The sequence below is a fragment of the Harmonia axyridis genome, chromosome 1 (genome assembly GCF_914767665.1).
Source record: "Harmonia axyridis chromosome 1, icHarAxyr1.1, whole genome shotgun sequence".
Lineage (NCBI taxonomy): Eukaryota > Metazoa > Arthropoda > Insecta > Coleoptera > Coccinellidae > Harmonia > Harmonia axyridis.
The window spans coordinates 2,022,244-2,035,002 of record NC_059501.1 but is presented as its reverse complement, the minus strand read 5'-3'; the positions used below and the strand labels follow the sequence as shown (position 1 = coordinate 2,035,002).

Genomic DNA, 12,759 nt, shown 5'->3' with positions numbered 1-12,759 from the left:
CAGAAAATTCTTAATTGGAAATACTTTTGTCTAAAATACTTGTATGTTTCGAAAACAGTTTCTTCTGAAATGTACTTTCCATCAAAATATAAAATTCTATAAATAATAAATACTTCAAAATGAGTTATTTCATAATAACTAACATACTGCTAGAAGTTCTGGTTTACAGTGGAAGCATAATGTCTATATCGAAACAGTCAGTAATTGCAGAAAAGGAAAGAATTTCATCATGAAAGTGAAACTAATGTTTTCCAGTCGAAGCAAGCACATTAACATAAACCTTCATCAACGCCTTCGAATGATAACACTGTTGAATAAATAAAATTTCTATTTACCGCCTAATCGCCAGACAGTGCTGAAAACAAAGGGACGCATTAACAAAATTAAACCCTGGTAGGTCTTGCTGGTAATTAGTTTCCATAATTGATAGTTACCACGTCATTGGCTAATTAAAAATTCCATTCTCTTGGGTCGACCCTTACGATACGTCAATGGGATGTTCTCTGTGGGTTTTTTCTGCTCTAATTTTCATAATTTCCTGCTGTCTTTAAAAATCTTTCCTGAATATAGGTACCTTTTAGATCGTTTATCAGCGCCATCCAAGAATGAATAGCGATATTGTCCGAAAATTCTTCCTTCCAAAGCAACCCCTTACGGCAATTTTATGAACAACCTAAAAAAGTACAGGGATGGAATAAATCAGGTTTTGTTTAGCATGGCTATTTCCTAATGGGATAATGCTAACAATGAAACTGGAAGTTGTTTTTCACCAGAATGAGTTTTCGAGCTGAAGTAGTAAATAATAGTGATGAACAGAATGAAGAAAAATGAATATACACAGTAACACAATTATACACAACTTCAATAATTTCTTTTTGTCAATTTTTACTTAAAAATGAGCATTATACGTATAATGCTCATGTACTTCTTCAGACAAGCATCAACAACATCGTTCCAGATGAAACCTTCCCAATCGAATACTGTAATTAACTATTAACCATTAACAAATCCCTCCAAAGATGGCATTATTTTCTATTTATTCACTAGCATACCTAAAAAATGGAGAACTTTGATAATATTTTACTTTTCTACTTCAAACTATAGATTTATAATTTAATGCTATTTTTCAAATGAATATTAATTATGTCTAGAAAATTAAAGAAATTTTAAATTTAATGAATAAACATTAGCTAATCAGATGAAGAAAAAACCAAACAAGCACAACAAACACAAATGTATTCCTTGTAAAACCAATTTTATGAATGAAACAAAATTGAAGAGTTCAATTGAAAATATTGCCTTTGTATGAAAATACCATATTGTTCAAAAAACTTTTTTCGTTATTTCGAATGTACAAGTAAAAACGTAGATTTTTTTAACTCATTCAACGAGATATTAATAAGCGAAAATTGATTCAGTTTAACATTAAAATTAAAATAAAACATAAGTGTCACTCATGTGAATCATCATCCCCGAATCATTACCTTTCTCATTACACCTCTTGCTATGATAGATTCAATTTATTTTTTTAATTAATGATTTAAGTTGAGAGGTTCAATTAGGAAAACAATCCCTATACTGAGCCTATTAATTCAATGTCACATTAAAAGTAGAAAGTCACTTATGCGAAGAGTTCCACTTTGTTACATTTCTCATTATGATAGATTCAATAAATTGTTTTTAATTAATAATTTTATTTGAGAAGTTGGATTATAAAAACAATCCCCATACTGGGCTTCAATATCACGTTAAAAGTAGAAAACATAAGTGTCACTTAATATATATTGAGTTATTGGGTATAGGTGACCAAATATATTCCAGTAAATTACTCTTTATTTCTATTCAGTAATGACGACGTTTCGGCTATTGTTTGTAGCCATTCTCAAGTCATTATGAAACAAGTATTTCTAAAACAGAGTAAGCACTATCGTTACTATTATTCTATTATTCATGATCTCTGAGATGTGAAAATATGTTACAATGTTTTGATCATATGATTTTGACGTTGCCTTAACGTTGTTTCTTGTTTCATAATGACTTGAGAATGGCTACAAACAATAGCCGAAACGTCGTCATTACTGAATAGAAATAAAGAGTAATTTACTGGAATATATTTGGTCACCTATACCCAATAACTCAATATATATTATCCTAAGTAAGGTGCAGAACTTCCTCAAGTAAGTGTCACTTATGTGAATATTTTCATTTCCCCAGATTATGTTACACCTCAAGTTATAATAGTTTAAATTTTTTTTTTAATTGATAATTTTAATTGAGAAGTTTAATTATAAAAACCATCCTCATACTGGGCCTATTAATTCAATTTCAAATTAAAAATAATTAATATTTTCCTTTCCCCAGATTATGTTACACCTCCCATTATGATAGATTCAATATATATTTTTTTAATAATTCTAGTTGAGGAGTGGGATTATAAAACAATCATCACTAAGCCAATGTCACATTGAAAGTAGAAAAACAGAAGTGTCACTTATGTGAATATTTTCATCTTTTCCGAATTATTGTTACACCTCTCGTTATGGTAGATTCAATATATTTTTTTAATTAATAATTTTAGTTGACGAGTTGCGTAGTTGGATTACAAAAACAATCCCCAAACTGAGCCAATGTCACATTAAAAGTAAAAAAATAAGTATCACTTATGTGAATATTTCCATCTTCCCCATTATTATGTTACACCTCTTGTTATGATTGATTCGATATATTTTTTTTACTAATAATTTAAGCTGAGAAGTTGAATTAGGAGAACAATCCTTATACTGACCCTAAAACATTAAAAGTAGAAAATCATAAGTGTAACTTATGTGAATATTCACATAAGTTACACTTATGTTAATATTTCCACTTTTTGCTGTTTATTATGTTACATCGCTTGTAATGATAGATTCAATAAATTATTTTTAATTAATAATTTGAGTTGAGAAGTCGGGTAGTTGGATTATAAAAGCAATTACCATACTGGACCTATTAATTCAATGTAACATTAATAATAGAAATACATAAGTCACTTATAAGAATATTCTTATGTTACACCTCTTATTATAAATAGGTTTGAATTTTTTTTAATTCATTACATTAGTTGGGAAGTTCAGTGGTTGGATTATAAAAAAAATCATATAATTGGACTCCTAATTAATAATCATTCGATGATAAAGGCATCTAGTTTGTTAAGCATTTTAAAAAAACTAGTGTTGTCCTAACATGTAATCTTTATACAATAATAATTATTATAGGTCAATAGTTTTTAAAGACCAATTTTTTTATTTGCAGGTATGAACGAGTCTTTAGATTGGCTCAAAGAGAGCTTTTCAGATGCTATAGAAGACTTTGATGAAGAAGCAGATGAAGGAATACCTCTAGTACCTATTATGGACTACTCAGTAACGGCCATGGAAAATCCTGATTTCCAAAATATGTTACAAGCGATGGGCATTTCAAAACCTTCAAATGAGCAAGTCAGTTAACGAGTGATAAAAATTAAAATTTTCACTAACATTTTTTCTTTATAGGAAACTTATTGGAGAATACCAAGTAATTTACCTTTGGATACTCTGAAGATCCTTCTTGATTTATTATCTAAGGCTTTGGAGGGTAACCTCACCATACCTGAAGAAGATGTTCATATTGCTGTTGGACAACAAGATATATCTCAAATAGAGCAGAATGAAGAATCACCTCCGAATACAGCAGAAACTGCCGGAAACAACTCAGAGGAATCCGATGATGAAGATGTTTTCGAGTTGATTAGGAAGAGTAATAATCGAACATTAGAACAACCTTCAACCAGTTCCACAAATGAGAACAAAAGGAGAAGACCATCTAGCTCAGAAGACGATGAGAACCAAATAAAAACGGTTAAAAAAAGAAAAAATACTATACATAGAAGTAACGACATTGTAGATTCAGAAGATGACGATGTTACCAATGGAGAAGAAATAACACAAAAGAAACCAAAACGAAGAGTGTTTATAGATGAAAGTAGCAATGAAAGTAATGCTCAAAACTTGGAAGAACTGCACAATTCCTCTTCAGATGAAGATATTTTCGAAAAGTTGAAGAAAATGTCTGATGGTAATCAAGAAGATAAATCAGCGGAAGAAAAACAGTCCAAGAGTGTGAAACTATCTAAAAAGCGAAGAACTTCTAACTCAAATGATATTTCATATGACAATAATGAAGATCTGCTAGCTATGGCTGAAGAAAAATTAAAGAATGAGAGAAAAAAGAAGAAAGATGCCAAAACATCCAAAAAAGATGGTAGTAAAAAAACAAAGAAAGGAGAAAACTCAAAACTTGAGCAAAAAACATCAAAGAAAGCACCCCCCAAAAAAGTAGACACCATGGTTTACAAAAGTAAAGAATTCATTTCTGAAAGTGAGGAAAGTAGTGATGATGGTGAATCTGAAAGAAAATTAAAAGACCATTATGAACAACTACTACAGAAAGATATAGAGGAGCTGGCTGCGAAGAAAGCTATCTTATCTAAAAATAATAATGATGAGAACGATAGTGATTTGGATACAAGTGAAAATGCAAATTCGAAATCTAACAAGAAAAAATTAGTATCCGGGGAATCCAACACAGATGATACATCTGATGATGAAGAATCAAATAAGGAACATACAAGTTCAAACAAAACAAAAAAGTCTGCAAGGAAGATAATGGAAACTGATGAAGAAGAATAGAAGCTAGATTTTTGTTGATTCCAGTTTTTGTTTTCATTTTAAAATAAAAAGTTTCAATGTTGAGAATTATTATTCAATAAAGAATAAGAAAGACTTTACTTTTATATTACCATTTTATATTTTCCTTTTGTTGCATATTGTATACTTACAAACTAAATTTCAGTTTTTTCTCTTTATAAAAGACAAATATTGAATCAACTCCTTCAACAGTTCTCATTGTAGGAAGGACTATTTCTTGAAAATAAAGAAAACCTCCAACCCAATTTCAATTTTTCTCTTATATTCTTATTTAAATCTTATAAATCTAATAATACATAATAATTAATTCAGAAAAATTTCAAATTGACTTGGAAAAGTATATTGGTGACAGTTTAATCAGTGTATCCAATTTTTCCTTGAAAATTTCGGACTCTATTGGTTGTGCTAGATCAATTAGAGGGTTCTTAACTACATATTCCACATAAACCTGCAATAAAAATATAACAAGAAATCTCTGTCTTTTCTACTGATATAATATAGTTGAACATATCAATTCTGTTACCTGATTATAAATTTGTTGAAGCAATTCTCTTACTGATTGTGCATGATTATCAGTATTCAAAACAAATTTCAATCCGGTCAATGTTTCAAAATAATGCAGGGTATATTTGGATGTTTTGTAGTACAAAAACCCATCTTTCGGATCTGTTGGAGAGATTTTATTCACGAACGATTTTATAGAGAATAGCATACCATACATAAGCTTAGCTTCCTGAAAACTCACATTTTCATTTGTACTCATGTGAAGTTATTTTAATTACAATTTATTGTATGGTGAAATGTGATTTCATAGGTTGTTTCTGAATATATTTATTGTTTAGGATATGACCTCTCATTTGATAGGCAACGTTTGGAGCAGTGCCCTTTTTCAAGCCTGTAATATATATAAAGAACATACTTAATAAACATCACAATGGAATCCTGGAACAACGCTGAAATCAAATTTCACCATAGAATGAAAAGTGAACAGTAAATAATTAAATCAATTTAATTACAACTTGTAATAATTACTTACCTCATCTCTAGTCATTCCAGTTTGTTTTATTCTGTTCCATTCATTATAATACAATAGATTTCCATTTTTATTGAAAATATAAATATTATGAATGGTCATTTTGAAAGAAATAAAAGAGCATAGAGAACTTTATTTATTTATTTGTCTATGTAAAAGAGGTTAGAAAATCAGTTTTGTCATTAATTTTTCTTTTTCTTTGTTTGGCTTCAATTGTTGAATTTACTGTTTCGGTTTTTAAATAAGTCAAAACCCACAGTATCATCTCCTGATATTCTGCGAATATCATTTTCTCATTTTCTAATGACAATAGCATATAATTTTAATTGTCTGTAGTGTTCTCGGTAATTGATATTTAAATATTAACAGTGGACACCATAAATAAAAAGAAGAATAGCTGATTAGTGTTCTGTGGTCTAATCAATGGTCTTCGATCATTCAGGTTATGATGACATTACTCCATAATCAGTGTTATGTTGTACACTTGTACCAGAATTGTACAGTTTTTCCACAAATAGTGCGATATCCTTCATAATCATATTTTGAAATCACTTCGATATATGTTTTATTACCAACAAGTAGTTTTTGTATTTCAAAAGTGTGTTAACCTCAAACTTCCAAGAATTCTTATAGGAGATTTGTTATTTTAGTCTCATAACAAATAAGATGGGAGGCTCTAAAAAGAATGATGAGGAATTGTTATTGAAAGCAATCCAACACTATCAAGATGGTATTGGAAGATATTTGGAAAGAAATGACGAAATCAAAGTAAGTAGAAATATCTACTTTGAAATTTTTGTTTTAGAACATATTATTCTTTTTGAAGAGGAAAATATGTTTAAGAGTTTTTCATTCATTGCTTAACATTTAGTTAAGTTTTCATACTTTCATATCCTTGAAATGTGTTCCATATGTCAGTTCTTGAACTACTTCACTTCATTATAACCTTATTCACTTCAAACTGTAATTGAGAGCAATTCCTTAATACTGTCTTGTATTATTTCTGTTAAATGATGAGCTGTTCTTGTAGTCATAGTCATTATGTATTATTCAATGCAATATTTTCAACATGAAATTTTTTTTCAGATGTTACATAGTCTCAATAAGTTATCGTCCTATCCTATCCGAGTAAGTCATCTTCAAGAGACTGGAGTTGGACGTACAGTGAATTCTTTAGTTAAATTAGATGGTAAGGTGGGAGAACTAGCTAAATCATTAATTGCCAAATGGAAACAAATGGTTGAAAATGAAAAGGATACTGATAGTCCGAAATCAAATGAAGAAGAATCACCAGTATCTCATTCACAAGATGTAGAGCAATTAGAAGAACAAAATTCAAGGTGTGAAAGGTCTCAAACATCTAGTGATGGAAGTAATAGCAGCGAAGAAGAACAACAAAAAAGTGAGAATAGAGATACCAAAAAGCATAGAAGTAGTAATCATTCTAGTGATAATAAAAGAACCAAATCTAGTCATAATGATAAAGATAGACAAAATACCAAGAGAGAAAAGGACAAGTATTCTAGACATGAAAAAGAACATTCTTCTAAAGCCGAAAAAGATAATTCTCCTAAACCTGAAAAAGAACATTCTTCTAGAACTGAAAAAGAACGCTCTTCAAAACATGAAAAAGAACGTTCTTCAAGACATGAAAAAGAACATTCTTCGAGACATGAAAAAGAACATTCTTCCAGACATGAAAAGAAACACTCTTCTGGAGATGAAAAAGATCATTCTTCAAGACATGGAAAGGAGCATTCTTCTAGACAAGAAAAAGATCATTCTTCCCAACAAATCAAAAAAGAAGATAGAGAGAGCAGTAAAAGACAAGATGAGAAAAGTCGTAAAGATAAAGATGAAAAAAGGCACAAAGAAAAAGATAGAAGCAGTCATAAAGAAAAAAGTGGAAGTCTTGAAAAAGAAAGTGATAGTAAAAGTAAGAAAGATAGAAGCAGTCATAAAGAAAAAAGTGGAAGTCTTGAAAAAGAAAGTGATAGCAAAAGTAAGAAAGACAGAAGCAGCCATCGAGAAAAAGATGACAGTCGTGAAAAAGATAGAAGTAGTCGTAAAGAGAAAGGTGAAAGTGATGTTAAAGATAAAAACGATAGAAGCAGCCACAGAGAAAAAGAAGGGAGTCTTAAAGAAAAAATAGATAAAAACAACAAAGAGAAAGATAAAAAAGACAAAATTAGCAAAGAAAAAGACAATGATAAAAAAGGTTCAAGTAGTAGTAGCAGCAAAAAAGAAAAAACATCTAATTCTCATCAACAGAAAGACGAAGTTAACTCAGAATCGATAAAGAAGGATAAGAAATCCTCAGAGATTCGAGATGGGAAGGATAAGTCATCTTATTCTAAGCATCACATCTCAGAAATATCTTCTGAATCCGGTACTAGTTTTGGTGAAGCTTTAGGTATGATGGGATTACCTAGAAAGGAGAAAAGATCCGACAAAAAAGGAAAACCATCCAGTTCTCGGAAGGTACCAGATGAAATAACATCCGAGTCGGGTACCAGTTTCGCTGATGCTTTAGGAATGGTAGAAGTGCCCATGAGAGAAAAGAAATCGTTGAAGAGAACGCGGAATGAAGTTGAGGACGAAGATATTGAATTCAATTCGAATTCTGGGACTAGCTTTGAGGATGCTCTAGGGATGATTGAGGCTCCAAGAAAAAAGAAGAAATCAACTCAGAGACCAGCTCCATCAGGTCAATCTTCGGTGAATAATGTAAGTATTTGTTTGTACAGAAATACTTTGTTAATTACTTGAAAGAGTCAATTTAATAACACCCCATTTATTATTTCAGCTTCTTGCGGTGATGCCAGTCCCAACTGAGGAGGAAAAAACAGAAATACTACAGTCGTTACTGCCATCGATAAATCCACACTATAAACCGATAAGAGCATCAGATACCCGTGCAATGAATGACATAGAGACCTTCGATATTATGATGAAACAGAAGAATCACAGGTAAGAACTGATTTTTTTTGCAATTTTTCTTTAGGGAATGCGATTTCTCTATTTGAGAATGCCAGTCAGTTGTAAAAGAAACCATGTATTTTAAGCAAAATTTATTGAGAATTGTTTCACCTAATACATGATGATTTTTTTCTTCAAACACTGCAAATTCTGGACAATATTCTGAATATAAAGATTTTTCAATAAAAAGCTACTTATAAAAGAAAAAAAGATATTTAACATCTTTGATATGAACCTGCGATCTCTTCTCAATAATCCAAAGACCACATGCAATTTTATATTTCAGTTTAATGTAAAATTTTTCCAAAAATAAACAAGAAGGTTCAAAACATTTACTCGATAATACTATAATTTTGAGATTCCGAATAGGGGATCTTGCTCCTTCTGCAATGTTTTTTAATTTGCAAAAAATTAAGATTTACCAATTTATGCATATCACTAAATAATTTTTTTTTTTTTCAGGACTAAAATATACTCTGGAAACAAGGCTACCTACATGAAAGTGCCAAGTTTGTTTGAAATTTGTGTTCAACTCCTACAAGCACATATTGATGGTAAGTTGAAGCTTGCAAAAATTAACTATGAGTCTTTTTCTAACCTAACCTAACCTTCTTTCAACTCAAGTTCAATTTTAATGATTTTGGAGTGCTGGTTCTACTCAAAACGACGATTTTTCATATAATAACAATTTAATAATTTTTTGCTGATTATGCGCCATCAAATGCCACTTGAATGGCCTATTTCAAAAGTAATGCCTTATCAGACCAACGGAATTTCATTCAGATGAACCAGCACCCAAAAACTACAGCTCTAGACTTTTTAATAATTTTTCCTTTCAATTACAGCAATCGAAGGTACAGGAGGTGTCCCCTATCACATTTTGAAACCGGTCTTGGAAAAGGCCACCGCAGAGCAACTCTTCCGATTGGAATACTACAATTCCTATTTGACTGAAGACTCGGACGAACTGTGGAAGCTCCATTGTCAAAAATCGTTCCGCACCAAACAAAGAGAAGAGTGCGAGACTTGGAGGGACATGTACACCAGATGCACCGAGGAAAGGGACAACAGACTTGTGGCGATAACGGCGAACATAAAGCATTCCAGGCAGATGAGCACTCCGGTCAGAAAAACCAAGATCGCCTACATCGATCCTCCGAGCGCAGGATCTAGAAGACAGGTAAGAACAAAACTAATTCAATCGGGGTATCGCTTGTAAATTTATTTCGTCAAAAAAAAAACAAGGCTAAAAAAAATTTACTGCATGTAGAGTTGAATATTTTGCTAAACATGATTAAGATGGGGTCCTTCTCTTTCACTGTCTTATTCTATTATTTACAGAGGAAAAAAAAGAGGAGGAATAAGAGAATGACATTCATTAGTAGATTTAATTGTAGTGGACGCTCTTACGTATAGGACTTGACTTTTTTACACATGTAAGATTTTATTTTGTTCCTTAACTCATGTCACAAAATCATGAATTAGATCATTTGCCTCGGTATTTAAAAAGAAAAATTTTTTAGTTCAAGATCGCAAAATATTACTTATTTTCTGATTAACAAAAAGTGTCTCTACCTTTTCAACTTTTAATTGAGACTAATCACAATCTATTCGCGAGAAACAATTTCTAAATGAGAATAAACAACTTTGAAAATGTTTAATACAATTTCATTTGTGACTAAACAATTTCGATAATTCTTTTGAAATATCAAATTCAATTGTTGTTTTTGTAATTGTGATTTCTCAATATGAAATTGTTTAGTCTTAATTAGATTGTCTTGAACATTTTGAAGTTGTTTATTCTCATTTTGAAGATGTTTATTTCCGATTTGATTGTGCCAACCATTTTGAAGTTGTTTAGTCTCAAATTTAATGTGATTGGTCTCAATTTGAAGTTGAAGTCCCTCTATCTTAAAATTCAGTTGAATATCTGTAGCAATTTGAATTAATTCGAAAAAGCTATGAAAATTATTATTAGAGGATATGAAAATGCAAAAATTAATAATTGTTTATTTTTCTCTAGTCGAAACACTCTGCAGCTCCAATGGCAAAAGCGAAGGTTGTGAATATGGTCAAGGATATGAAAGACTCTGCAGATGTTGTGGTTAACCATCAACGTAAGGCTGGACGTTCCTCCGGATCAACTCCTGGTAAGTTTTCATACTGAAATTTAATTTTTTTCAATTCTGTCAAATTTTTTGTTCTGCCATACCTTGTAGAACAAAATCGTGCAGGAATATCACAATTTCACACAGATTTTATAGTTATATTTCATTATTATATGTTGGTACTCGAAACTCTTCTGTCACAGATTTATCTTTCATCTGTCAAATTTGTTATACAGAATATTTCCCTCCTGTCAAAAATTCTATGTAAATGGAATGCAATTATCGAAAATTACAGCGATAATTGCATTGTAGGAAGCGAAACTGCACTGCGATAATTGTTCTGTTCATAGATGCATAGTTTCTATGCATCTTACTCAGTTCGAATCTATGGCAATTCCATTCTACATCAGTTTGACAAGTAATGTAACAGTTTATTCGGGAAATATTCCCCTGAATTACACTCGTGCATCAAAATGACCGGATAATTTCGCATTCCAGCGCGTTTTCTTTGAAAAACTGCATTCGGTCATTTTCATTTTTGGAGAAAGAGCCCTCCACCTTCGGTGTCGGGCTCTTTCTCCAAAAATGAAAATGAACTCATGCAGTTTTTATGACAACACGCTGTCATGCAAAATTATCGGTAATTTTGATGCACTTGTGCAATTACTTACGATAATTGCATTGTAGGAAGCGAAACAGCACTGCGGTAATTGTTCTGTTCATAGGTGCATAGTTTCTATGCATCTTACACAGTTCGAATCTATGTCACTTTGAGCCCTCCACCTTCGGTGTTTCGGTGCACTTGTGCAATTACTTACAAAAACAGTTCGACCAACCAACATTTTTCAATGCAAATATCACTAAATGATATTTATGCAAAATATTCTATTAATTGTATAAGTTGTCACAAAATCGATGCTTTAAAAAATCTGTCAAAATAGCCTATTTTACTTAATTCAAATAATCCATGAATTTTTTTTACTTTTTGCAGGTCCTAGTCAAGTTAAAGTGGTTAAGAAGATGGCACCACTGATGGCCAAATCAATATCAGCGTTCAAGAATAGATTATATAAAAGATAACTACTTGCCTTCCTATGTACATATTAAAAATTGTAAATTCATATTTTATAAATTTAATTATCAATTGACTTGTAAATACTTAGTTTTAGAAATAGATGATTATTGTACAGTACAATCAATATTTCTGAGATAATCAGAAAATAATTATATCTTTATTGTCTTTAAATTATTTTATTTAATTTGTGTAGGAAAATATATAAAAATAAACTATATATATTTTAAATATTTGGTGCCCTTAAATTAAATAGTTGAAAATATTTTTTCATATGGATCGTTTTTGTGATTTTATGAGCAAGTGTGAGGTTGACTTGTAATTATTTGTGAGAGGAGTGCCTATATAAGTTCAATTCAAATTGGTAGATTTGATTATTTTATATTTTCAAATGTTTTTTTTTAGCAGCTAGTTAATCAGAGAAAATATTTAAGAATTGTTGAAACAAATGTATTTGTTAATAAAAAACTATACTGCTCAGTTGAAGTCTTTAATTTTTCCCTACCTCCAGCGCAGTATTGCAGTAATTTAGATTCCGAATTAGGCATCGATTCCGTTCAAAAAAATTTAAAAGCAAAACTTATTTTCACCAAATAAGCAATATCTCAGCTTTTTAGTGTGATAGGAAGAAACCGAGTGTAGCTTAGTATTCAGAATCGATATTTCTCCATGATATCATATTCTGAACGTCCTCTGTAGCAATTTTTTTTTCAAAAAATCCAAAAAATGTTAGATATATCTCGGTTCAGTAGAAGTTATCTGATTGCGAGTCGATTCTTAGCAAGATAGCGTTTCTGCATATTAGAAGCCTAATTCGGCATCTACGATCTGAAAACCCCTCAA

At 30.9% G+C, this 12,759-nt stretch overlaps 3 protein-coding genes across 5 annotated transcripts in view; 2 read left to right on the top strand and 1 right to left on the bottom strand.

Annotated features, from left to right (window-relative positions):
• The window catches only part of LOC123671595 (protein timeless homolog), a 232,774-nt gene extending 227,975 nt beyond the window's left edge, over positions 1-4,799 (top strand). For both annotated transcript variants that reach the window (XM_045605549.1, XM_045605550.1), the window contains 2 exons: positions 3,292-3,476; positions 3,531-4,799. In XM_045605549.1, the coding sequence (XP_045461505.1) occupies positions 3,292-3,476; positions 3,531-4,706 (1,361 nt within the window). In that variant the 3' untranslated portion in view covers positions 4,707-4,799. The remainder of the gene's footprint in view (positions 1-3,291; positions 3,477-3,530) is intronic.
• On the bottom strand, positions 4,766-5,889 carry LOC123671597 (trafficking protein particle complex subunit 1). The gene is made up of 3 exons (XM_045605554.1): positions 5,761-5,889; positions 5,248-5,457; positions 4,766-5,172 (listed from the first exon to the last, which is right to left on the bottom strand). The coding sequence occupies exons 1-3, from the start codon at positions 5,857-5,859 to the stop codon at positions 5,044-5,046; spliced, it is 438 nt and encodes a 145-aa protein (XP_045461510.1). The 5' UTR covers positions 5,860-5,889; the 3' UTR covers positions 4,766-5,043.
• A 290-nt stretch (positions 5,890-6,179) lies between these two features.
• On the top strand, positions 6,180-12,396 carry LOC123671596 (transcription elongation factor B polypeptide 3-like). 2 transcript variants are annotated; one of them, XM_045605552.1, is made up of 7 exons: positions 6,180-6,525; positions 6,844-8,484; positions 8,564-8,727; positions 9,199-9,290; positions 9,582-9,916; positions 10,760-10,886; positions 11,836-12,396. In XM_045605552.1, the coding sequence occupies exons 1-7, from the start codon at positions 6,424-6,426 to the stop codon at positions 11,922-11,924; spliced, it is 2,550 nt and encodes an 849-aa protein (XP_045461508.1). In that variant the 5' UTR covers positions 6,180-6,423; the 3' UTR covers positions 11,925-12,396. The 2 variants fall into 2 exon arrangements, with proteins under 2 accessions (XP_045461508.1, XP_045461509.1); XM_045605553.1 differs by lacking the exon at positions 11,836-12,396 and adding an exon at positions 10,078-10,172 and having other exon boundaries at positions 6,192-6,525.
• The last annotated feature ends 363 nt before the right edge of the window (positions 12,397-12,759 follow it).